At 57.4% G+C, this 26,159-nt stretch overlaps 1 protein-coding gene across 2 annotated transcripts in view; it reads left to right on the top strand.

The window, feature by feature from the left end:
- The window catches only part of PRKCB (protein kinase C beta), a 91,440-nt gene that overhangs the window by 19,206 nt on the left and 46,075 nt on the right, over positions 1–26,159 (top strand). For both annotated transcript variants that reach the window (XM_068207361.1, XM_068207362.1), the window contains exon 3: positions 18,048–18,130. In XM_068207361.1, the coding sequence (XP_068063462.1) occupies positions 18,048–18,130 (83 nt within the window). The remainder of the gene's footprint in view (positions 1–18,047; positions 18,131–26,159) is intronic.

Here is a 26,159-nt window from a genome sequence, read left to right on the forward strand (position 1 = left end):
GGCCCTGCTGGGTTTGAGGAGATGGAGGGTCAGGGATTTCAGTGTGGGAGCCCAGGCTGGCCCTGCTGGGTTTGAGGAGATGGAGGGTCAGGGATTTCAGTGTGGGAGCCCAGGCTGGCCCTGCTGGGTTTGAGGAGATGGAGGGTCAGGGATTTCAGTGTGGGAGCCCAGGCTGGCCCTGCTGGGTTTGAGGAGATGGAGGGTCAGGGATTTCAGTGTGGGAGCCCAGGCTGGCCCTGCTGGGTTTGAGGAGATGGAGGGTCAGGGATTTCAGTGTGGGAGCCCAGGCTGGCCCTGCTGGGTTTGAGGAGATGGAGGGTCAGGGATTTCAGTGTGGGAGCCCAGGCTGGCCCTGCTGGCTTTGAGGAGATGGAGGGTCAGGGATTTCAGTGTGGGAGCCCAGGCTGGCCCTGCTGGCTTTGAGGAGATGGAGGGTCAGGGATTTCAGTGTGGGAGCCCAGGCTGGCCCTGCTGGGGCTGTGGGGCTGGCAGTGCCAGAGATGGCCCGGGTGAGGCAGGGCTTTCCCCGGGCTGCCGGAGCCAGGGCTGGCTCTCAGCGTGGCGGAGCTGCCCTGCAGGCTGTGCCAAATTGCTGTGTGTCCCTGAGGGTGGCTCAATGCTTTCCAGAGCAGCAGCACTAACCAGCCTGGAGCTCGGGAATCCTGCTGCTCCTGCCCTGCCCGGTGTGCCCGGCTGGCTGCTGCTTCCCTGCCTCTGTGGGAGCCTGGGGTCCGGGGTCTGCTGAGGCTGCTCCTCACAGCCAGCTTTCAGTGCCCTGTGGCAGCTGAAGGTGGCTGCTGAGGTGTTGCTCTCCCCGGGCACCTTGGCAGAGCTCAGCAGAGCTGTGTTCCTGCCTCTCTGCAGTCAGATGTGCCCAATGACAAAAACTTTGGATCTTTCTCAACGAGCTCCATCCACGACTGTGTGGAAAGTGTTTGCAAGGAGCAGGAGTGCTGGGGGGAGGAAAGGTGCCAACTCATGGAATGGTTTGGGTTGGAAGGGACCTTAAAGAACATCCAGTGCCACCCCTGCCATGGCAGGGACACCTTCCACTGCCCCAGGCTGCTCCAAGCCCCAGTGTCCAGCCTGGCCTGGGACGCTGCTGGGGATCCAAGGGCAGCCACAGCTGTTCTGGGCACCCCATGCCAGGGCCTCAGTGTGCCAGCAGCTCTCTGGCCACAGAGAGAGGCACAGACTTTCCCAGGCGTTGTCCTGGGGAAGGCTGTGAGAAGATCAGAGAAAAGAATGATAAACAATTCTTCTCTTCACTTGCTGCAGCTGCTGTTGTGAACCTGCGGAATGTGTTGTGGAGACTTGTTTACCAAAGGGTGGTTTCCTAATTAGCCACTAATAATAGTGTTTGGAATCAAGGACCAATTGGGTCCACCTGTGTCATGACTGTGTGTAAGGGCGATGGGTTCCTCAATAACTACACTAAAATAAAGTGATCGATCAGCCTTGTGAGAATCATGGAGTCAATGCTAATTATTACCCGGCTGGGGGCCTACAGCAACACCTCAGCACCCTCACAGGGAATAATTGAAAAGGAGCTTTTCCTGCTCCAGAATTACTTAGCAAATTTCTCTTGGAAGTTGACTTCAGGCTGATTCTGCTGAAGATTGATTGTTGTTTTTTGGGTTTTTTTCCCCCTGGTTGTTGTATTTGTAGAAATAATGATGTCTAAGCACTGTCTTACCAGCTGGTCAGGAATTCACTGGAGAGTTGCTAATTTCCAAAGGAGCTATTCCTACAGCAGTAACTCCCAGTTCGCGTGTGGCCACCTGGATGCTTTTTCCCTGGAGGCATTTCTGTTTCAGTGGTGGTTAAATACCTTCTCCTCCTTCCAGATGCCACTGGCCCTTCTGCTCCGAGCCATCAAAGCACATCTTTACAAACCAGCTGGTTTGGGCACTGGAATTCCCGGGATGTGCTTTACGTTGGGGACTTCTACATGGACAGGCAGTGATGGAGCAAGGGGGAGCAGCTTCAGACTGAGAGGGGAGACTTAGGTTAGATATTGGGAAGGAATCCTCCCCTGAGAGGGTGCCCAGAGCAGCTGTGGCTGCCCCTGGATCCCTGGCAGTGCCCAAGGCCAGCACAGGGCTTGGAGCACCTGGGACAGTGGGAGGTGTCCCTGCCATGGCAGGGGTGGCACTGGATGGGCTTTAAGGTCTCTCCCAAGCCAAACATTCTGGGATTCGGTGATTTCTGCTGCACCCCACGTGCCGCAGCCCCAGGCTGGGGGTTCCCGTGTGCCTGGGGCCGGGCTGTGGCAGGCTCTGCACAGCATCCTCATCCCACGGCGTTCCCATCCCACCGCGCCAGCGCGGGGCTGCTGTTGCTACGGGAACGGGCGTTCTGGAGTTGGAAACCTCATTTGATTCCCTCTCCCTACTAGTTAAGACACTCAGAAGGATTTGAAGTCACAAATACAATAGTTTTTGGGGTGGTGCAGGGAGTTCAAGGCTCTTTCCCTGCTGAAGGAGCTGCCTGAACTCTCAAGGGGTTGAATGAGATTTTCCCCTCAATACCCACTCAAAAGCCCACTTTGCCAGCTCGGTGTGTGTGGGGCTGCTCGTTCTGCCACCTGCGGGGATAATTAAGACCTTTCAGGTTGCCATAGAGAGTATTTTGCCTTCTAATATTGCATCAATTTATATTTGGGATATTTTTCTATAAAACTGCCAGTGCAGAGGCTGCTGTCTTTGTCAGGTGCACCAGTGGCAGGTACAGAAGGGGAGGCCTTAACCAGCCTGTAATTTGCAGGATGGAGGAGATGCTCAGCGCTCGTGGTATTTCTTTACATTTGGTTTTTGTAACAAACACCATCCAGAATGTTCCTTCCTCACTGAAGGGACGTCAGCAGCCTGCTGGAGGAGTGATGGGATCTTATGTAGGCCAAATCCTGGACGTGGAGCAAGCATCTCCAGAGGAATTGTTCTGCAGTCGCATTAGCCCAGCTGAAATTCATCTTTGTGAACCCAGCCCTCTTTAACGGGCACTGCAGAATCAGAACAGCACCACGAGAAGTTGTGTCTGCTCCTGGGAGCTTTCTCACCCTCTCTTACTCCTGGAAACCCCTTCCTGCTTTCCAAACCCCCATGGCAGTGGCTTGTTCAGGTGGGGATGGAGCCAGGGGTGTGCTGGGGCCACAGCTCCAGCCCTTCCCGAGGCCCCTGCGCTCCCCAGGGCCCCACCACTCACCCCTGCTCCTTTGGGAAACTGCAGCTGAAAAGAGCAGCAAAAAAGGTTTGTGTTGAGTTAGAACTTCATAGCAAAGAGCTGCTCTGAAGGGAGATGTGAATGCTTCCCTTGTAGCCAGGACAGGAACTGGGAGAGCAGTCAGGAGCTGGGGCTGGCAGGGAGGAGGGGCTGTGGGTCTGCAAACACTCACCCTGGAGAGAAAAAGGCTGGGGCAGCAGCCAAGCCCTGACTGGTCACACCCTGACCACTCTGGGCATTTCTGGGTGTGGGTGAGCCTGCAGCTCTCCACAGCTGCAGCCTGCGTGCTGGGGGACTCAGGGATGCTCTGAGAGGGATCCTGGCACAGCAGGGGTTGCAGGTCAGGGTCAGAGCCCAGAGTGAGCTGGGCAGGGTGGCAAGAGCTGCTCCTGAGCAAAGGCACAGCCCTGGAGCCCTGGCTTCCTTGTCCCTGCAGCTCCCACAGAGGGGACAGGGACAGGGCAGCTCCTGCAGAGGGGACAGGACAGGGCAGCTCCTGCAGAGGGGACAGGACAGCTCCAGCAGCTCCTGCAGAGGGGACAGGACAGCTCCAGCAGCTCCTGCAGAGGGGACAGGGCAGCTCCTGAAGAGGGGACAGGACAGGGCAGCTCCTGCAGCTCCTGGAGAAGGGACAGGGCAGCTCCAGCAGAGAGGACAGGGCAGCTCCAGCAGCTCCTGCAGAGGGGACAGGGCAGCTCCAGCCTCCCGGGCTGCCACTCTCCCTCGCTCCCTGCCCGGGGCTGCGGAAGGAGCTGTAATTCCATTAACAAGCTGAATATGCTGGGGTCAGCCTTTGCCACCCCAAATAATACGATAATGAAAGAGAATTACGAGGTAATTGTTATTAATGGCCCCCAGGCTGGAAGAGAGCTGACGCAGGTGGGTGTCACACTGGGCTGTGGCCCAGCAGCGGTGCCCGGTGAGGGTGGGAGGGGAGGAAGGTCCTGGAGCTGCTGAAGGAGGAAGGATGATGTAAGGCAGGAGAAGGTGAAGTCCAGGAGGAGATTCAGCCATGTGAATGGAGTTTATTTGAGAACCAGTTTGCTGTGAATTAGCATCCTGGCAGGGTGCAAAACATGAATTTTTGGGGAGACACCTTTTGGTGGGTGTTTGATGTTCCAGAGGCCGAAGAGCAGAAAGGAGCTTCTCTCAGGGTGGCTGGCAAGTGAGTTTGAGTCCTGGGCTGAACCTGCTTCCTCTCCTTTAGCTCCAGCCTCCAGAATTCTCGGGACAAGCTGTCTGTGGTGCAGGCAGTGATGTACAGAGGGACCAAGCTGATTCCAGCTCAGAGCTGCGTGGGGGCTCAGGAGCCTTTGGCAGGTTTGCCAGGCTGATGGTGCTGGGGATGGCAGCAGCCAGGAGATGCAGGGGGAAGGGAAGATGAGCCCGAGGTTTTCCATGTTCCAGCAGCCCCGCGGCAAGGGGAGGGCTGGAACAGGCTGCCCAGGCAGGGCGTGGGGTCTCCCTGCTTGGAGGTACTCAAAAGCCAGCTGAGCATGGTCCTGGGCAGGTGGCCCTGGGTGAGCAGAGGGGTTGGACAAGGTGACCTCCAGAAATCCCTTCCAGCCTCAGCCGCTCTGTGATTTTATGGAAAGGGAGCTGGGAGAGCTGATGGAGCTGTGCTCCTGCAGAACTTTGGTGGGCTTCAGGGGGGCTGAGGAGATCCCGGGTGAGGCCCCGGCAGGCTCTGCAGGCCGGGAGGAGCGAGTCCCGCAGCCCTCGGAGCTCCCTCTCCGGGTGCCGGGCAGGCGGGAGGGGACAGCGGGGACCCGGGGCCGGCGGGGTCGGAGCAGCGCTCGGCAGCCAGGAGCCGGCTCTTTCCCCAGCCTCGGCAATGTGTTGTGACTGTTTATGTAAAAATAACAGATCTTTCCAAATATTTATTACTCGATCATGTGCTGAGGAGCGGGTGCCGTGCGCTCAGAAATGGAAAACCGCCCCCGAGCAGCTGCCAATCTGGGCTGAGGCTGGCTCTGGGATGCGGCTGCGAGGGAAGGGCAGGAGGCAGCAGCTGGGGGGACCCTGGGGATGGTCAGTGGGGCCCGGCTGTGAGGGACAGGCGCCGTCAACCGGCCTGAAACGAGATCCGCTTGAACAGCCACCTCTTTTAGGGGTTTTCTCGCCCCAGACCCTTCCAAAAGACACAAGTTTGCCTTGGCAACTTTTGAGTGGCTTTGGGGGAGCTCTGGAGGCAGCGTGGAGGGGGAGCATCCCCTCAGAGGAGCTGGGGTGCTGGGTACCTGCCTCCTTGTGCAAGCCCAGCAGCTCCAGGCAGCCTTTAACCTCCCAGGAGCGTTGTTCCTCCTGCAGGGACGTGCGGGGCAGGGCTGGGGCCATCCCTGCAGCATTCCTCTGCAGCTGCTGCCAGGCACTCGGGGTGACTGGGGTGGTGCTGTGGGGATGCTGCCCTGTGACCTCTTCCAAAAGGAAGGGGAAACTCCAGGTGGGAAGATTGCTGGGAGCTGGGGTGGAACTTTTGATGCAGTTGCTGCAGCTGATTTTCCTGCCCTGCTGAGGGGGCCTGGCCCTGTAGTGTGTCACGGGTAAAGGGTGAGCGTCTCTTCTGCTGAAGATCAGGTTTTTATTCCAAAATTCAAACTGGTGGCATGGAAAAACTGGGCACACAGCTGGGAGCTGCTGCCCGTGTGAGAGCTGGGGCTGCAGCTTCCGAGGAGTTACCAGGAGCTTCTGCTCCTTCTCATCCTGCCTCTGCTGGCAGCTCCTCAGGCTCAGCAGAGAGGTTCCTCTCTTCTCAGCTGCTCAGCAAAGGGGACATGGCAAGAGGCTGGTGAGAACTGCAGACATGGCTGGGGACACCCATCTCAGTATTTCTGCAATCTGCCCTATTTTGTTCCTCTAAAGGGCTGCAGAACAGCTGGGAGACATTTCGGGCGAGCTCACAGATTTTTATTGTCCCACTTAGTCTCTTATGTACGGAACTTTCCCCTTTATTGCTTTATTGAAACAGACTGGATGTAAAGCTGCCTGTGGGCACGATGGCTGGGGTGGGGTGGGTGCTGTGCCAGCTGTGCCAGCACAGAATTGGGATGGAATGTCCCCTCTTGGCCCCAGGGCCGCTCTGGGTGGCACCAGGGCTGGCAGGAGCTCCAGGGCTGCAGTCCCTGGGTTTTGGGTGAGGGTTCTGGAGCCTGGTGAGCCGGGGATCTGCAAAATTGCTTATCCAAATTTCATTAAAAATGCAAATGGATTCTTTCAGCGGGACAGAGCCGCATTAAGAAGTAGGGCACATCGTAAACATTAATAAAGTCGTGCTGGCCAGCAGGGACATGGACGGGCACAGTGAGCCAGGAGAGCCCTTTGCAGAGCTCCATGGAAATAACGCAGCTCCTCTCTTTTCTCCTGCCCTCCTCCCCCTCGAGCTGCCAGCCCAGATAACGTTCTCCTTGAGCCCAGTGGTGTGTAATGGCACAGGACTGCTCCCCACCAACAGCAAACTCAGTCCCTGGCTTGATGGAGGTTTTTAGGACAGCAGAAGGCAAACACTTCAGCCACTTTGTTAAAACAAAATTCACCTAATGATAATTTCTTTTGAAATAAGGCGAAGCATGGAGCAGGTTTGACTTCCTCCTCTCCAGCAAGGTTTAAAACTCTTCCCTGAATGTGATCCTGCAGGTAGTGTCTGATTTCACCTTCCCTGCTGACCTTGGCCGAGGGCTGGTGCTCCTGTGTCCCAGCTCTCCATGGCCATCACCTTGAGCAGGTTCCTGAGCTCGTCCCACGCGCTGCTGCATCCCAGAGCTTCCCTGGGGATAGCTGGGGACAGGGACAGACAGATCCCTGGGACAGAGCTGCCCACTCCTCCCGTAGCAAGGTGACTCCTCCAGCTCTGTGCTGCCTGTCTGGCAGCATCAATAAAACCCTGTTCTAAACAGCTCTGGCTGGAGCGAGGGGGGAGCAGACACAGTAAATCTGCATGTTGGAAATGTTATTTTAATATCTTATCCGTGGAGCATCAAACACGGTGCCAAGTACACGAGCATCGTGCCAGCTGCAGCCCTTTGAATGTCTCCAAGGCAGAGATGTTGCTGTGCAGCAGCACCCGGCGCTGCAGCCTGGCAGGAGCTAAGGGCCGGTTTTCCAGGCGGGAGAGCCAAGCAGAGCCGTGAAATGCCCTCCCCTTCCTGCGGCCGAGGGCGCTGGAGCTGGGAGGGTCAGTGCTGAGGGGCTCTGCTGCTCCCGCTGCTGCTGGCATGGCAAACCTCTCCCGGGAAGCGAGCATTCCTCTCCTGGCTGGGGCCCAGGAGAGCAGCAAGCGTCCTCCCTCCTTCCCTCCCTTCTCCGTGCCCAGCCAGGTGCCAAAGCCCCCCGAGGTGCAGCCAGGCTGGGCTGGCAGTCAGGGTGAGCCCTGTGCCAGCCCCTTGGCTTGGCCAGGGTCTGCCTCACGGGCAGGATGAGCACCAGCCAAGCCCGGGAAAGCCAAACCCTCACCAGGAGTGGGGACTGAGCATCCTCTGGGTGGCCCGAGGCTTTGTGCCCCAGCAGCGTGTGCTGTGCTGGGGCTGCCCTGCTGCAGCCCTCCCCTCGCTGCAGCCGCTGTTGCCTGCACGGAAAGTGGCAGCGTTTCTTGTCTTGGCAGCTCCCTCCCTCCCTCCCTCCCAAGAGTTTAGGGCTGAGCAGGGCTGGAAGCAGCTGGAAGGCAGGTTAGGGATGCCCCAGGCATCACTGGAGCGCTCCATGCCCCGGCCCCTGTGCAGGGGCTGTGTTTTGGGGAGGTCTGACCGCAGGGAGGGGCCGGGTTGGTGCTGGAACAAAACGGGGGGGGATTGCAGCTCTGTGCCCAGCTCTGCCCGTGCCTCATTTATGCCAGAGCTGGGCAGAGCAGTGTCCTGGGAGGGGTGAGGCTTGTCTGCGAGGCTGCTGGGTGCTGGTGTGTCCCCCTGAGAGCTCCTGCTGCCCTGAGCTCAGCCTGGCTGTCTCCGGGGTCCCTGCAGGCATCCATCCATCTTCTCCCGGGGCTTTGGCTCTGCCCAGGCTGCCCTTGATCCGCAGCGCTGCTGTTTGTTCTCGTGCGAAAAGGCCCGTGCTTGACAAATGGTTTTTTTTCCTCGACTGGAAGTTTTCCAAATCATTGAGATTTTTTTGTGATGTGTTTTTGCCTGCTCTCCTCACCAGCCTTCGCCTTGTCTCGTGGTGGGAGGCAGCGCTCCGAGGCTTTCCGAGGGATCGGCTGTCCCAGGACAAATCCCGTGGGAGTTTCTCCACAACAAACGGGGACGGGAACGCTGCAGGAGGAGGGAGAAGAAGGAGCAGTGAGGAGAGGCTGTGACTTCAGCAAGCGTTGGGATGCTCTCATTTCCCATTTCTATGGAAAAATAGGCAGCTGTGTGGAATATTTTCCAGTGTGGTGCTTCTGGGAGCATTTCACCTGAGGGATGAGGAGCTGGTTGGAGGCTGGCTGGGAAGGGGGTCTTGAAGGTGCTGCTCAGGGGCTGGATCCCTGCTCAGGGGCTGGATCCTGCCAGGTGCATCACCAGGACAAATCTGTGACCGACCTGGCTGCTGTTGTGAACAGGATTTGGAAACTAGGAATAATCCATTCCTAAGGAGCATCCCCTGAACGATTCCCCAGCAGGGTCTGTGCCCCTGTTCTCTGTGGGGTCAGGGGTGTCTGGTCAGGCTGGAGTAGGGCTGGGGCAGCCAAGCTCTGTGCCTTGCTCAGCCACAGACCTGGTGTGTGCTTGGGACAAACCCTGGCTCCAGACAGACAGACAGACATCCTCTGCACGTGTGTGCCAGGCCTGGACTGCCACTGGAGCCTCTGGCCATGGCTCTGCTGATCTCTGACCCACTGCCCAGCCCGGGGTGCCCACAGAGGGGCTGCTGGTGGCAGGGGGCTCTCCAGTGTTCCAGCCCTTTGCCCCGGGCTGCTGCTGCTGCTTCCCTGGGCACCGCCTGGCTCCTGGTGCTGCCTGATGGGTGTGTTTGGGGACTCTGTGCTGGGGGGTGAGAGCTGCTGGTGGCTTTTTGGGGAGGCCCTCTGGTGAGAGCTGGGGGTGGAGAACACCCCTCCCCTGCCTGCAGCAGCCTGGGGTGTTTGATCCTCCCACTGTGGCAGCAGGGAGCTCTCCAAAGCACAGACAGCGAGGTCCAAATAATGCTTGACTTTATTCCTGCTCTAGGTTAAAACAGCCTCAGTGGCCATGGAGCAGCTCCTGGCTGAGTGTGTGGCCCACGGGGTGGCTCTGGGTGCTCAGCCCCCCAGGCTGGGGGCGGTGGGAGGGTGCAGAGCGTGGGGGGCCGGGGGGTAACGTGGGGACTGTGAGTCAGCACTGCCCGAGCAGATGGAGCTGCTGTGATAACGCTGCTGGGGCTGGTGAGCAGAGCTGGGGGTGCTGGGGTGCAGTCCCCAGCCCCTGTGGCCACTCAGAACCCCCCTCAGCTGCAGAGCTCCGGGGACACGCTGCTCTTACAGGGGGCCTGGGAGAATCCCAAGCCAAGGGACCCCTGCCCTGTGTCGGGGCCCTGGTGCTGAGGCTGTGCCGTGCAGCAGCACGGAGGGGTGGCAATAACAAGTCCAGCAGCAGCAGAGAGAGGCCCGAGATGGACAGAAAAGCATCTTGAGATGGTCTGAGGGCCCGTTTGCTGGGTGGTGGGCTCAGGAGCCGTGTTATAGCAGGAGCTGTTTGTGCCTGTGCCCAAAGTGCTGCCAGGGCACGTTTGGACTGGGAGGGATCTTTCAAACCATCTGGTCCCAGCTCATGCCGTGGGTTCCTGTGCTGGTCACCAGGGAAGTGCTGTGCTCGTGGTGTGGCCGCAGAGGGGACACAGTCAGTTGGTGTTGGAAAGCCAGGGCTGTGCTCAGCAACACAAGTGCAACACCAAATAAAAATCCTCTGAAGGCAGCTTCACCTTAGCAGGGCCCTGGCTAATTGAGACTTCCACTTGTGGTTAAATTGAGCTGTTCACGTTCCTGGGTGTTCAAGAAACCCTTCAAACACTGCTTGGTGCATGGAGAGCAAACCCTCCTAAGATGCTGCCAGCTGAAAATAAGCCTGAGGCAGCAGCAGGGAAGTCATTACTCTTCATATCGGACACAAAAAAAATGTTTCTGTTGTGTTCATGATTATTTTTGTTTTCTGCACTTCCTGGAAAGCAAAGGGACCATACAGTGTTGTGGTTGTTTTTAGAAATGCAGAGGGGAGCAGGATTACAGCCCGTGCTCTTTAGCAGTGTATAAATGCCTCCCAGCCCTTGCTGTGCAGTAACTCTGAGTCCATGGTCTGCTCCCGATGGTGTTTTGTTCAAAGAGCTGAAGTGTGCACATCTGGGGGGCTGGTGTTGGACCCCAGCTCTTGGCTCCCTGCTCACACCTCTGGAGGGAAGGTGAGGTCCCTGGCACAGGAACCCTTTGGAAGGGCTCCCTAACCCCCTCACCCTGCAGGGTGTCCCTGTCCCCAGGCTGGAGCCACCTCTGTGGTTGTCCACTCTGGCTCTGGCCACCCCCAGACACCAGTGCTGGGACAACTGGGTGGGCACCAGCTGCAGGCACAGCTGGGATTGGGACCCTTTGAGTGCTGAAAGTCTCTTCACCCTGATGTCCCTGCACCTCCTGGCCTGTTTGGAGGTGCAGGCAGTGCTCCTGCGCCGTGCCACTTGGGCTCTGCTTTTGGAAAGAAGACAGTGCTCAGAATATTCAAAATTAAGGGGCATGGAGGGGGGATGCAAAGAAGAAAATGGGAGTGAAGTTCCCCTCTCTGTCTTGGAGATAAGCTACAAAATCCAGCTTTAACTGAGTTACATTATTAGCACTTTGGGGACTGGGTTTTTATCTGCCTTGAACAGGATTAATACACTGTGACAAAAAGGAATGGCTTCAAAGCAGGCGAGCAGGCATCTTCTGGGGCTGGGAGCTGCAAGAGCCAAAGCTGGGCTGCTCTGGGGGGTTATCTGTGCTGGGACTGCCCTCTCCCCACGCCTGACCTCTCCTCTGGGCAGCACTGATCCTGCTGGGATACCTTTCCATATTTCTCCCTCCTCTCAAGAGCCTGACCTGGAGTTTCAATTACAATATTAAATTACCAGGTCACCAGAGTCAAAGTAGGCTGCCAAGTTTTTAATGATCTTCTCTTTCTTCTCATGTGGAGTTGTTTTTTTTTTTTTCCGAGCCTCCTTTCCATCTCTGCACTTTTAATTGAGACCATCTGTAATTTAACACATCGCCACAGTTGTGTAACTGGTGCAGGGTTTTAGGAGGACTCGGTGCTCATCCTCAGGGACTGCAGCAGCTTTCCACTGCCTTCCTAAGAAACCCAGAACTAATTGCCAAGACCGTTTAATCTGCTCCCTCGGGGCTTTGATTAATCACAGAGTACTTCTTTTTCATCTCTCGCTGGTGGAGGAGCTGAGGGTGTCGTGGTGGGGCTGGGGCTGGTCCCCAGGCTGCTGCGGGGGTGCTGGTGAGTGGAGCTGGCTGTAGGCACCGGGGATGTCCTCAGGAACGTCCCCAGGGAGCCAGGCCCAGCCCCTTGCAAAGGCTCTGGGCTCAGAGGGGCTGCAGAGTGTCCTTGATGCCTGTCCCCATGTGTTGGGGGTACAAACCGAGTCTGTCCATCAGTTCTGTGGCTCAGAAGCTTCTCCTCTGCCTGACCCTGGCCAGCACCTGGCGGTTCCTCCTCCAGCACTGTGACCCCCAAATCAGCAGTGTCCCTGCTTGCCTTGGCCATGGTGGCCCCAAGTCTGGGGCTGTCCCCTCCAGCCCAGCGTGTCCCTCTCACCGTGCCACCCTCCTCTCCACGCTGGATCACAGCTCGTATCCAGGCTTGCAAGGAACGAGCTAGAAGAGATTGGTAACGTGGAAAGAACCAAATTCCAACTGAAAAAACGCCCTGGTACTGCTGCTGCAGTGTGTGAGCTGGCTGCAGTGAAGGACTGGGGGAAGCTCCTTCCCCTCCCGTTCCTGCAGGGCTCCTGGTCAGGGTGGGAGCTGGAGCTGCCCTGCCCCGAGCACGGCTCTGGGCAGGGACAAAGGTGCCTGCAGGGAAACAGTGCCTGCTGCCTTCTCCTGGCCTGGAGCTTCCCTCCAAAGTCCTGTGCTGGGGGCAGCAGGGGTTGGGGAGTAGGGCAACGTGGTGTCTGCATGCTCTGGGGCCAAAGAGCCCCTCTGAGGGTTCTCCAGGAGCTGGTGGTGGTCTCTCTTGTTTTGTGGTGGGACTGGGCCATGCACCTGCATGGTCTGGGGACAGGCACAGGGCAGGGGAAGAGCTGTTCCCTCAGGGTGTCTTTGGATGCTGGTTTGCCCTGCCTGCTGCTCCCAAGCAGCTTTTTTGACCCAAGCAATTTGGAGAGGAAGCAGGAGCTGGACTTGTGCCATGCCCTGGGTGGAGGGAGGGACTCAGCCTCTGCCACATCCAAATGTGGCACAGGTTCCAGTGCCAGCAAGAGCCACAAAGCCTGGGCCAGCTGCATCGCTCGTGCTGCCTGGGGCAGCCCCTGTGCCTGGGCAGCCCTGTCCTTGAGGCCTGCCGGTGGCTCTAGGTGCTGCAGAATGAAGATCTCTCCCTGATCCCAGCTCTGCTGCTGTCATCGTCCCGTCCCCACCCACTCCCCTTCCCCTGCCGGGGATGATTGATGCTCCTCATCCCGCCTGGCTCCGGCACATTCATTGTCATGCAGAGGATGTTGTCAGTTCATTATGGTATTTCATGGAAAACTGCAGGCGGTTTGGGGTGTTTTGTTCATGAAGTCCTTCTAAAAGCACGTGGCTGGGCCCGAAATACTCAACCCCTTTCAGTGAAAAAAGAGCGATGTTAAAGATGTCCCTTTGAGAGGCACAGGCAGAGCAGCCTCCCTCCCCTCCGCCCCAGCTGCTGGGGCGCTCTGGGGGCACTGGGGGCACTGGATTCACAGGAGTTCTGCTGGCCAGGGCTTTCCCGAGGAGCTGCAGGTGCCACTTGTACCCAGCTCTGCAGCTTGGCGTTGATGGTGACATCCCAGGTGTCCCTGCTTTTGTCCTCCAGCCAAGGAGCACCCAGGCAATGATGCCGCCCCCATCCCCGGAGCTGTTCCTGGTGCTGCCCAGAAATCCCCGAGGATCACAGCTGGTTTCACTCTGTCTCCCTGGAGCTGACAGTGGGAAAACAGCTGAAGTCTGGGGAGCTGAAGATTGCTGTGCTGTAAGAACCCCAGAAAGCTTTTAACCAAAGCTGGGGATTAAATCCAAAGAGCACAAATTTTAGCTCAGCTTCTCTCTCTGTGTGCTCTAAGTGATTAAAAGCTGTAAAGCGCTGTCAGAAATTCAGGACTTCCCCTCCTGGAGCCCTTCTTTCCCCTTATGTTATGATTACCATGCTTCACTGCCTCTGTTTGATGTCGTGAGCATGATTTTTTTAGCATGGAATGGAAAGTCGTGGGCAGCTCTGGCTGGGGCACATTTTAGTCCCTCACCGGGGCCAGGCTGGTGCCTCTGACCCCAGGGGTTTGCGCAGCGTAGGTGGAGCAACACAAAGCTCCCTTAAAAAGTCTTTTTCACTTTTTTTTTTTTTTTGGTGTTATTTCCTTCAGTTTTGCTAATCTGAATTCCAAGCTGTTTCCTAAAGCTGTTGTTCGTTGGGAAGTGGAGTCGTTATCCAAATGAGAATATCCACAGGTTGGAAGGGAGCAGCTCCGCACTGAGATATGCTTGAAATAATCTTTGAGCTTCCCTGATATTGGAGCCATCTGCCAAAGCTCAGCTCTGTCAGCTCCCTAGGGATGCTTGAACTCCTCCCTGGCTTTGATTTTTAGATGAATCTTGCTTGAACCTTCCTTCTTCTGTCACTGTTAACTCTCCATCTGTCTCCCTCACTTGACATGCTGCATCCAGGACTGTTCCTGGTGCTTGCAGACCTCTCCCTGGCCTGACGGAGAGGAACAAAGGCTTCCCTCGCTGGGAATGTGTGTTCTGGGAAGGGCTGGCCTCAGGAGGCATCAGAGGTGACATCTCTGAATTATTCATTCAGCAAAGGACTCGGGAAAATTGATTATTCCCTTCTTCAGAACACTGGGACAAGGAGTTCATGCAATGAAATTAGGAACAAATGGAGCTGGAGTGGAAGACAGGGCTGCTCGTGGGCTGCCAGGCAGGGTGCACTCCTGCAGGGAGCTGCTTGGCACAGGCTGGGCTCCGGCGAGGGCCGGGTGCCCTCCTGCAGCTGAGGACGTTCCGTGTGGGAGATGGGGCCGATCCCACCTCGCGTGCCAGGCTGGCGGCGAGCAGGGCACGAGGGCGTTTGTCACCACGAGCCAGCCCTGCTGCTCCATGTGCCAGGGATGCCACGGGTCTGGGCTCTTCAGGGTGGGCTCAGGAGCTTGCCAATGAAGCACTGCCTCAAGCCTTTCCTGGGCTTGTGTTGGGCTGGCTCCCAGGGCCGCCTGGTGCCTGTATGAGGAGCTTGAAGCTCAAAGGGCTTTTCCCGGGCAGAACCCCTGGCCCAGGAGGGATTTTGTATTCCAAGAGCAAATCTTTGGGCAAAGCGCCCGAGCGTGTGAGGTGAGGGGTGGCAGGGAACCTCCTGAGCCTGCTCACATGGTGCAGACAGGAGAGGAGGGAATATCCTGCAGGAGCAAGGAGCGCGTGCAGGCTGGGCTGGGAATGCCGCAGCTTCTGCTGCTGCAGGAGTTTGCAGCGCGGCTCCAAAGCGTGCAGCAGGCAGCTGCCCCGGCCCCACGCTGCTGCTCGGAGCTGCAACTCTGCAGCCTGGCCCGCTGCATCCCGGGACACGCTGGACCTTGGGCAGCTGCAGCTGGGGATGCTCTGCTGGACCCTGCCCAGGCTGGAGCTGCAGCCAGACGTGTGTTCTGCAGCCTTCAAACGCCTGGAACACGTTTGGATGTGGTTTTTCTGATAGGCAGCTTCTGGAATCAGTAGGGAATCAGCAGGGAAACTGCTTTTTGGTGTTTCTGGAGGGCTTTTGAGCAGTGGTTGAAGCCAAGATGCCTTTCTTTGTGTGTGTATGTGTGTGTGTGTGTATATATATATTTAAGCAATACTGTGTTAGCATTTTCTAGCATTTTCTCTCTTTTCATCCTCCACAATAAGACATTTCCTAGGGTTTGAGAATGCCCTGCTGCTGTTGTGGTCTCTTAGCTCTCAAATCCAACCTTCCAGGAGATCTTTCTTCCCAGGACTGTGTCAGGATCCCAGGGAACAGAGGTGTGTGATCTTGCCCTGATGTTTTGGTGCAAATCTTTTCAGATCTGAGACACTGTGCTGGGGCTGCTGTGAAAAATGTGCATTCCAGCAAATCTCCTAAGGCTGTGTGGAGAGTTGCTGGGCTCAGGGCTCTGCCTCTTGCCTTCCACAGGGTTTGTATCCTTTTCTTCTCCCAAGACAGGTCTCCCCAGACCCCTGCAATGGAGCTGGCCCTGGAGGAGGGTTTAGGGCCAGGAAACCCTCCTGCATTATGCAGGAAGGAATGGGAAAGGTTAATCTTTCTTTCTTGTTGTGTACAAATGGCTTGGGATGTTTGTAGCCAGCCAGTGGGATTTGATAACTTTATTACCCAAATAATAAGATTTACAAATTAACTGTCTAATTAGCAACCTGGGAAAGCTGCTGCTCGTGCTGGGGTTTCTAAACTGACAAAGACATGGGCTGAAACTGCTGAAGTGTGATGACAGCAGGAGGGCACGGCAGTGGAAAGATCTCTGCAGCTCCTCACTTCCATTGGGCAGGTCATGTTTAGGAGCTGAGACAGGGCTGCTGGTATGAGATCCTGCTCCTGATCCGTTCTGTTGGCCCTGTTTTCCTTGTGCGTGGCTGGAGCACTCACCGAAGTGCTGGGAAGTGTTCCAGTGCATCCCACCGAGGCCTGTGGAGCTCCCTTGGAGGCGGTGGGTGCAGAGCCCCCACTGCTGCTGGGGCAGAGAGCTCTGCTTTGCCTTGCCCGTGCAGGGAGGTGTTCTGCCTGCCCATCTTCCAGTGGATCATCCTTGCACAGATTAGAGTCACAGAATCCTGGAATGCTTTGGGTGGGAAGGGACCTTGCAGCCCATCCAGTGCCACCCCTGCCATGGCAGGGACACCTCCAAACCCCGTCCAGCCCAGCCTGGGACACTGCCAGGGATGGCCTTTAAGGTCCCTTCCCACCCAAAGCATTCCATGGCAAGTTCAGCCTGGTGGCCCTCTGCTTTCCCCTGCTGAGCTGCAATGATCCCAGCTCCACTGGGAGCTCCCACCACAGCCCAGCCTCTGGCAGCAGCCCCTGTGCTCAGGGTGTCACAGAGCTCCCTGAGTTTGTACACACACTTCAGGAGAAATCCCTGCTAATAGAGTTCTAATTTCTTCCTTCCTGCTTCCCAGATGCTTCTATCTCCATAGACAAATGACAGAAATGGTGAGCAACGCTTTCAAGAAAATGTTTGTTTGTTTGACTCAGAAAAGCAAGTGAGAGGTCTTGCAAGGAGAGAGCTCTTGGCAGCTGTTCTGCCTCTAAAACCTTCTGGGTTTGTTTTTGTTCACAATGGAAAATGTGAAAAGGAAAACGAATTTACAGCTGGATGTGGCAGGGCACAAAGAGGGAATTGTGAGGTTCATGGCTAATGTCACTTGACTTTTCCTTGTTCCTTAGGAAAAATCCCATGTTGCTGCATGTGGAACCTGCTCTGTTGTTGCACAGCTCAGTTTGGTTCCTGTGCTCTGTCTCCAAACCTCAATCCCTGCTCCTCATCTTGCAGAGGCTCTCACTCAGTGTAACCACAGCTCTTGGGAAAAGGATGTGTTGGATGGGAGAGCCCTGAGGCAGAGCAGAGTGTGCTGCCCGGGCTCCCCTCAGGGTCAGGGCTTGTTCCCTTTGCTCCGTTCCTGCCTGGGCTCCCTTCGGGCCCCATGGAGCTGAGGTCTCATCCTGTGGGGCCGGGCATGGCACGGATCCTCGGAGCTGGGCATCCCTGGGGCGTGGATGCAGAGTGCAGGTGGCCCAGGCCAGCCCTGGCAGCCAGGAGGTGACAGAGGTGACAGAGGTGCCACGGCTGCGAGGTGGTGCCTCTGCTCCCCAGCCTGGGGAGCCCCAGCAGTGCTGCCACCCCCAGCTGCAGGGCCAGAGGGGCTGAGACCCTTGCAGGAGGGGCTGGGCCAACAGTGGAAGCTACCTGCAGTGACAAATGATTCTTTAGGGTCTGACACCAAAGGTGAGGTGCTTATTTGGCATTTGGGGAAAAAAAACAGCCTTGAAATACAGAGCTTTGGCTGCACGATCTGCAGAAACAGTGCTGGCAACTTCAGGCAGGCTCATGCTGGAAGTTTGGGGGTTTGGGGGAGGGGGGTTTGGCTCTGGACTCTTCTGCCTGGGCAGTGGTGTGTCGGGATTGATTCCCCTTGCTGCTCCCAGAAGGGCAAGGCTGGCACTGACGTGTGTGAGGGGAGGAAGACGTGTGTGTCTTCTGGTCTGGCAAACGGAGGCTGGGGAGATGCTGGAGAAAAGCAGAGCTGTGGGAGGAAAATTGCCCACCTGTTCCCTTCGGTACAATCTTCCATTTTTGGCCACATGCACTTTCCAGCTCAGATACCCGCGAACGCCAGATTCTCCCTCTTTTTATTCCCGGCGGTGACCTCAGAGCGTGTGCCACGAGTGACAATGAGCTCAGAGGAACAGAATTGTTCCCAGCTCTCCTCTGACGTTCACTCAACACTTTGTTCTGCTGAGTTTTACCAAAATGCCTGCTCTGGCCGGGGATATTCCATAAGGTTTAAAAATCTGCCACGGGTTTGCTTAAGAAACCTGCTGGGACCGCTCAGAAATCCACGTGGCTGTGGTTTGTTTTGCTGCCTCTTGGCTCTCGTGGTGCCAGTCCCATGCCCTGACCCTGTCCCTGTGTTCTCTTTGCAGTTTGCTGCTTCGTGGTGCACAAGCGGTGCCATGAATTCGTCACCTTCTCCTGCCCCGGTGCTGACAAGGGCCCTGCCTCGGATGTAAGTACGGCTCCTGTGCTGGGCTGGGGCTCGCTGGGCCCCACAGCACCTGGAGAAGGTGCTCCTCCAGCCCCCTTGGCTGAGGGCACTCCTGGGTGGTTGTTCCACAATTGATGGGATGGTGTCGGTTGGAAAAGCCTCCACGAATCATCGAGTCCAACCGTTCCCCACCACTACCCCACATCCCCACGTGCCACATCCACATGGCTTTTAAAGCCCTTCAGGGACTGGGATACTGTAGTTGTGGGGACTCTGGCAGGTTTCTGGGATACTTAAAACACTCAAACCAGTCAGTAACTTGTGCTCAGCAGAGCAGAGGGAACACTTGGGGAGGCAGAGATTTCCCTTTGGGGCTGAGCCTGCAGCCTTGCCCCGATGTCCTTCCATCCCTTGTGCCAGAGAACCATCCCAACAGCTGCTAGCTGAGTCCCCACCCTTGCCTCCCTGGGGATTTCTTTCCCAGTGGATCCCCTGGCCTGGGGGCAGCGGAGCTGGGGAGCCCGGCTCTGCCAGCACCACTCAGGTCCGTCTGGCAGGTTCTGTGTTTTACCGTGGAAACTGGCTAATTCGGGGAACTGCTGGGAGAGAGGAGCTCAAATTGGGGAAACGACAGAGCACCACAGCTCTCACCCTTAAAAATAGAAGTGGTGGGAGCAGGCGGCGTAACAGGCTGCGGAAGGTGGAGGCTAAACACGCGTTGTCTCCCAAAATGGGGCTGTGCCCTGTGCCGGGGAGAGAGGGGCTCTGGGGGATGAGGCTCTCGGGGGGCAGCAGCAGTTGGCGAGGTTTGTTCTGGTGGCTGTTCCCCCTCCCGAGCCGTGCTGTCTGCGCAGCCTCCGCGGGAGCAGCTGCGGCGCCCACGGCCCTTCCTCCACCGGTACAGCCAACCCAGGAGGTGGCAGGGTGGCACTGCTGTCACCCACGGGACAGAAGCCCCTTAGGGCTTCCTGTGCCAGGGACAAGCAGGGTCTGCCGGTGGAGGCGTGGGCAGGAGCTGCTGCCTGCCTGGAGTGAGGCTGAGGCTGGGCTGGGATACCGGAGCATCCCTGCTCCCTCTCAGGGCACTCCCAGGGTCTGTGCCCGGGAGCAGGGGCTCTGTGGCTGTGTGCACAGCTCTGTCCCAGTGCCCTGGCCCGGAGCAGGTCACTGGAGGGGAGGGGGCTGCAGGAGAGGGAAGCGATGGCTTTGAGCTGCTCACCTTCCCGTTTGCTCCAGGCGGTTTCAGTCCCTGCTGCCCCGCTGCTGGAACGGGGCAGGGAGAGCTGAGAAGGCTGAGGAAGGAGGGAGTGCTGCTGGGGTGACCCCTCCCTGAGGGCCGAGCTGGCCACCCGGGCAGCGCAGGAGTCCGTGTCCCTCCCTGGGATGTGGGGATGTGGCAGAAGTCCCCGCGCGTGCCGCACTCCACGGAGAGCTGGCAGTGCCAGAGGCCTCAGGGCCCTTTAGCCCTTCGCTGTGACACCATGTGGCACCGTGACACCATGTGGCACCGTGACACCATGTGGCACCGCGTGGTTCCCTCTGGCCATGTGGCTGCAGCTCTGCCACTCTCTCTCTCTTTCTCTCTGTTCTCTGTCATTCCCACACACACGGGCAGTGGCAGTGAGTGCCCTGGCACTGTGACCCACCGCAGGGTCAGTGTCACCCACCCCGGTACCCTGGTGCTGTGACCCACCGCAGGGTCAGTGTCACCCACGCCGGTGCTGTGACCCACTGCAGGGTCAGTGTCACCCACGCCGGTGCTGTGACCCACTGCAGGGTCAGTGTCACCCACCCTGGTGCTGTGACCCACCACAGGGTCAGTGTCACCCACCCCGGTGCTGTGACCCACCGCAGGGTCAGTGTCACCCACCCTGGCACTGTGACCCACCGCAGGGTCAGTGTCACCCACCCTGGTGCTGTGACCCACCACAGGGTCAGTGTCACCCACCCTGGTGCTGTGACCCACTGCAGGGTCAGTGTCACCCACCCTGGTGCTGTGACCCACCGCAGGGTCAGTGTCACCCACCCTGGTGCTGTGACCCGCCACAGGGTCAGTGTCACCCACCCTGGTGCTGTGACCCGCCGCAGGGTCAGTGTCACCCACCCTGGTACCCTGGTGCTGTGACCCGCCGCAGGGTCAGTGTCACCCACGCCGATCTCTGCTGCGATGGGCACCGAGGTCCTGGTGCGTGCCCGGCTGGAGTCTGGCCCCTGGGGCTGCAGTGCAGTGCCAGGGGAAGGAGCTGCTGGCTGAGCAGAGCCCGGCTGCCCCCAGCCAGGCAGGGGATGGTGAGGGGGCACCAGCCCACGGCTGAGGGTGGCCCTGGGAGCGGCTGGGCGGTGCCCGGGGGACAGCAGTGCTGCAATCGCCCACCTTGCTGCAGGCACAGAGGGCTGGCAGCGGGGAGTGGCAGGGCCGGGTCATGCCTGCGGGGCTGTGCTGGGCACCCGCTGCCCCCACCCAGCACCTGCGGGGCACCTGGGCACTGCCAGAACACTGCCAGGACACGGGCACGGGCAGCAGGCAGGTAACAGCTGCCCAGCACTGTCTGTTAACCTTTTAATACCTAACTTCTGAAAATGAAGATGGAATGCAGTTCTTGGGACTAAAGTAGGGATAAAATGGCCCTTTTATAGCTTTTTTCATCCTCTTTTTTTTTTTTTTTTTTCCTTTTTTTTCTCTTCAGCAAAGGCCACCAGAGCCCCTCAGGTCTGTCCCCTTCCTCCCTGACACGGGGGTGTCGCTGGGGGATGCAGGCAGGGCAAGCTTCCTTCCTCCTGCACTGTCAGTCTTGTTCTTCCAGCAGCATAATTATATCTGTGATATATCATATTTGTAATTATATAATCATATAATCCTTAAGGAGCTTTGAATCGGGAGAGGAAGAACTGCTTCAGCACACAGTAATGCCTTGCTGGCCTCAGGACTGAGCCAGGCTCAGGGGCTTTGCTGGGAATGATGGAAAGCTGGAGTTTCCCTCTGCTCCATGCTGCTGGTAGCTAGGTGAGAACCCAGAGCCACCTGCACTGCTGGCAGATCTGGTAGCATCAGGCTGTGCTGCTTACAGGGGTGGTTTCTGGCAACTCTCCCACGAATATGAATCTCCAGTGAGCCCCACTGAAAGAAGGAGTTTATTTTATTTTCATGGAAGGAAAAAGAAGGAGTTTTATTTTATTTTCATGGCACTCGGTGCTATAGTCTAGTTGAGGTGTTAGGGCATAGGTTGGACTTGATGATCTTCGAGGTCTCTTCCAACCTCATTATTCTGTGATTCTGTGATTTTATTGCAGGTGTCAAACCTCACAGTGGGCTCCTCCCTGCAGAGGGCCAGTGTTCTGCTGAGCTGGAGAGGGAGGGGAGCAGGGCAGGGATGCTGCAGCCTGGGCTGGGGCTTTGCTGCCAGCTGGGAGCCCAGAGCTGCCCTTCCCTGTGGCCTAGACCTGGAGCCAAGGATAAAAAATGTGTTGAAAGAAAAATATCTTCTAACTTCGCTCCTTGATCTCTGTGTCTTCACAGGGCTGGGGAATTGAGGGGAAAACCATTTTGTACCTGTACGGTGCTTATGGTGCACCTGAGTGTTTGCACTCTAACAACTGGGTAATTCTAATTACTGAGCTGGAAGTCTGCCCTGGAAGCTCAGAGGATGCTGTAGGGGATGGAGGCTGGTGTGTGCAGAGAGAACCGGGGGGGAGCTGGTGCTGCACGCTTGGGGAGCAGAGCAGAATCCCTGGAGACCAGTGAAATGTCAGAGTCTCTGTCACTGCTGAGTGCTCCCACTTTGGGGTGTTTCTGTTTGATCTCGTTGTGTTTGAACCTCCTTGAGGAGAGTGGGAGTGTGGCTGTGTGTTTAACCTTGGCAAGGCTGCCGAGCAGGAGCTTCCATCTGGGAGAGAGGGCTAATTACACATGATAGTGTCTCCAAGCAGGGAAAAAGGAAAGATTAATTGCTTCTTGCAGCAGGGAATGAAGCTGTGGCTGGAACCACGGGTGCTGCAGACGTGGGGCTGTGTTTGTTTGTGCTGCTCGGGTCTGCAGGCAGGGCAGGACTTTGGTTCCTCACTTATGTCCTGCGTTCCTTGGGTCTCTCCTGAAGGGAGAGCTGGTGAGGAGGGGCTGGCAGCCCAAAGCCCCCTCCCTGTGTGTGGCTGACCCACAGCCAGGGTCTGTCTGACCCACAGCGAGGCCTCCAGGACCCAGAGTCAGCCTGTGTAATGTATTCCACTTGGCAAACCTAATTATAGCTGGAGCTATTAGTGGAATGCATAATTATTTAAATTGTAGGCAAAATAATCATTAAAATGACCTTCTTTGCATGATCCTGTTAAAGGTCATCTAATCAGGATGAGTTAATAAATATCAGAGTTGCTCTGGGAAGGTAACGGGCCAGTGTAGCTGCATTTCAATTTTGTGGGTAAATTGTCCCCGTTGGTGGCTTGGGGAGAGGACTTCAGGAAGGATTCCAGGGAGGGTTTCTCCATGGGAAGGGCTCTGTGCTGTGCCCCCAGGCCCCCTCTCACCCAGGTGCTGCCCCCGAGCACAGGGCTCTGATCCCTGCTCACAGCTCCCGTTCCTCTGGGCTGCCCTGGCCGGCGCTTTGGCAAATCCTCACAACCTTCCTGCAACTTGCTGCTTTCTGTTGTCCTGCTAATTAACTTCTCCAGCTCCCGTGCTGTGCCATCTGCCCCTGGAGCGAGGGCACCTGCTCGCTGCTCGGGCAGCCGCTGGCAGCTCCCGTGGGATGAAGATGTCTCTGCCTTGCTCCCTCCCAGCACCTTCTGCCGCTTGCCCGGCCCCACCAGAGCCCGGCTCTTCCTCCCGCCAGGCTGCCATGGCTTCAGCCCTGCGACTGAGCAGCTCTTCCCTCCTTGGCTCAGGGCTGGGCAGGGGTCGGTTGGGTCCGTGCCCTTCCCGTGGCTCTGCAGGGCCAGGCCTGGGGCTGAGCCGGCTTTGTCCCTTCCTGGGAGGGTGATGGGGTGGGTGGTGCAGCCCGTGCCCAGCCTGTGGGCACACCTGTGGGTGGCACCAGTGCTGCAGCAGGGAGGTGTCTGGGGGTCTGTGTGCTGAGCCAGCAGCTGGAGGCTGCAGGGAAGGTGCCCCGCTGTCCTGGAGGTGCGATGAAATGACTGCCAAGGCATGTGTGCGTCACCAAACATGTCTGAAGGATGTCGAGATGCAAACTGCTCTGGCAGAGCAGCTGGGCTTGGCGTTTTCCTGCTGCTGGGAAAGGGAGAGCGCTCTCTTTGGTGTTGGCAGCAGCAGCCAGAGGAGAACGACTGTCATCCGTATCCCGGTGCAGCTGGCTGGCAGAGGGTGAGATCCTTTGTCAGTGGAACATTTACCGGCGGGGAGCTGCCGGGGGCAGGCTGTGTTTGACACGGGAGCAGCCCCAGCGCGGTGCTGCTGCTGCTCCTTCCCCAGGAGCTGCCCTCTGCTGCTGCTGCTGCCTCCGTCCTGCAGGGAGCTCAGAGAGGAACTGCAGAGAGCCAGTCCTGCTGTCACTCACCGCTGCAGCAATGCCAGAGTGCCCCTGCGGCCCGGCAGGCTCCGAGGAGGAGTGGGGGTGGCAGGAGGGATGCTCCAGAATCGTGGGACCACGGGCTGGTTTCGCCTGGCAGGGACTTTAGAGGCCACCAAGGGCCTGCTGGAGCCCCAAACAGGACCTGTTCTCCTCTGGTGTGGACCGTCCCCATGGTGCTGTCTGGGATTTACTGTGGCTCTTCTCACCGACACAAACACCCGTCACCCTCGCTCCCTGCTCCTGAACTACCCTGCGTGGCTTTTGCTGGGGCTTGGAGCTTTTTGTCACCAGAGGTGTCTCCCAGCCCCGTGCAGGCAGGTGGGGTGCACGGCCAGGGCAGCCCTGCCAGGCAGGGCTGGTCCCTGTCCCTGTCCCTGGTGGCTGCCCCCAAGAACAGCCTGCACAGTGGCAGGATGCCACCTGGAGCTGTCACACTGCCAGCCCTGACCCCCTCCTGCAATCCATGCTTTCCCTGGAAGGGATGCCAGACCACTTCTGTCTGCTGTGAGTTGTCCCCTGCACACTGAGGGGATTTTCCACACGGGAAATGTGGGGATCAAATGTGAGGTTTTGGGTTTATGTCCCTGCCAGAGTTTGCTGAGTGCAGGCAGTAAAGCTGTGGCTGTGTTGTATTTGCTATTATGCTGTTTAAATCACTATGAAATTCACTTTAACATGGTCTCTTCACATGAACTGTGCTAATTCTTCTTCAGCAGAGATAATTTAAAGCTTTCTTTGCCATGAGTCGGGGAAAGCGGCAGCCCCTAATCTTGAAGGCAAAGCTCTGTGTTCTGTCAAATGCAGCAAATGTGAGTGCAGAGGTTTCAAACAGCCTTGGCTGTCAATGTGGGTCCAGCTGCCCCTTCCCAAGGCTCTGCTGCAGATTTGGAGATTTGGAGCTCCTGTGCTCTGTGAGACTGGTGGCAGGGACACCTTCCACTGTCCCAAGCCCCGTCCAGCCTGGCCTTGGGCACTGCCAGGGATCCAGGGGCAGCCACAGCTGCTCTGGGCACCCTGTGCCAGGGCCTGCCCGCCCTCCCAGGGAGGAATTTTTTTCTTATTTAGACAAGGAAACAGGAGAAACGTCACATGCAATTAGTCAGGGATGGGATATTGCAGGGGGTGCTGGCTCTGCAGCAGCATGGGAAGGGAAGGGAAGGGCCTTGCCATGCACTGGCTCTGCTCATGGTGTTTTCCAGCTCTGCTCCAAAGCAAGCTGTTCCTGCCCCGTTCTTCAGGCCAGCTCAGCGCTGGTGGGGGAGGAGAAGAGCCTTTTCTTTTCTTGGCAAACTTCTTTTTAACCATTCTTGTTTTAAGTCTCAGCATCTGCATACGCAGTGTTCTCGTCAGTCCTGTCTCCGTGGTACAAAAATAGTCTCTTTGTACAGCCTTGCTCAGAAATGATCCCCAGAATTGCCAATTTCTGGCACTTTCCGAGGCGCTGGTCAAGGTGACACGAGCCCCTCTCAGCCAGAGCGCAGCAGCTCTTCCTCTCCAGGCCTGGCTGCTCCATCACCCTGCAGCCTTTGTCTCTGCCCCTGTGGGTGCGAGTGCCTCAGAGCAGGGGCTGGCAGCAGAAGGTGAACCCCTGGGCTGGGGTACTGCTCTGGGGAACCCAGCCTGCTTTGACACTTTCCTTTTCCAGCTCCGGCTCCTCGAACTCTGGGTTCCAGTGGGAATTCAACATCCCTCGCACAGAGTGGGAATTGTCTCCTTTCACACAAAGCTTGTGTTTTTTATGAATGACTGACGCCCTCCCTTGCCTGAGCAGGAGTCTGTGCTGCTGGGAGGGATTGCAGCAGCTCGGGGGCGATGCCGCGGGTGTCACGCGCTGGCACGTGGCGGCTGCCCCCGTGTCCCCCGCCCCGCCTCGCTGCTGGGGGTGCAGGTGCCGTGCCTGGGGGCTCTGCAGGATGCAGGACTGGGCAGCCAGAGAGCTCCTCTCTCCCAGGACACAGGCAAGGGAATCAGGATCACAGCATGGTTTGGGTTGGAACTTTCCAGACCATCTCAAGGTTGAGTCCCAGCTGCCTCTTGGCTGCCTGCCCCGATTTTCATGGGGAGAAACTCCCCCCCACCTCCTGTTCTAGCCTAAAATCCAGGCTTAATTTCTCTGCTCTCCTATAAATGTCTGAGGAACGCAAAAGGCTTTCAGACCTGCGGAGTCACTGACAGAACTGACTGCTCGGGTGTCCAGAGGACAGGTTGGGTGACCCCTTGTCCCCTCAGCCTTCCCGTGCCATTCTGCCAGCTGGAGCCACGCCGGGAGCTGTGTCTGCAAGCAGTTTCCTTGGGGTAAAATGTGAGGTATTTCCAGTTGCAGTGCCTTGGCTGAAGCCTGTGCCCGATCCCTGGCACGGCACAGACCAAGTTAAAGGAAGCTCTGTTGGTTTTCCCCCTCCAGGTGCCATTGGGGTGCTGAGCACTAAAGCAGAATGTTGGTGATTAATGCAGCTGGAAGCTCCAATGCAACAGTGCTGGGAAATTAATTTCAGGGGGATGGAATGTATTGGCGGTGATGTTATAGCTCG

The sequence above is a fragment of the Anomalospiza imberbis genome, chromosome 16 (assembly GCF_031753505.1).
Source record: "Anomalospiza imberbis isolate Cuckoo-Finch-1a 21T00152 chromosome 16, ASM3175350v1, whole genome shotgun sequence".
Classification (NCBI taxonomy): Eukaryota; Metazoa; Chordata; class Aves; order Passeriformes; family Viduidae; genus Anomalospiza; species Anomalospiza imberbis.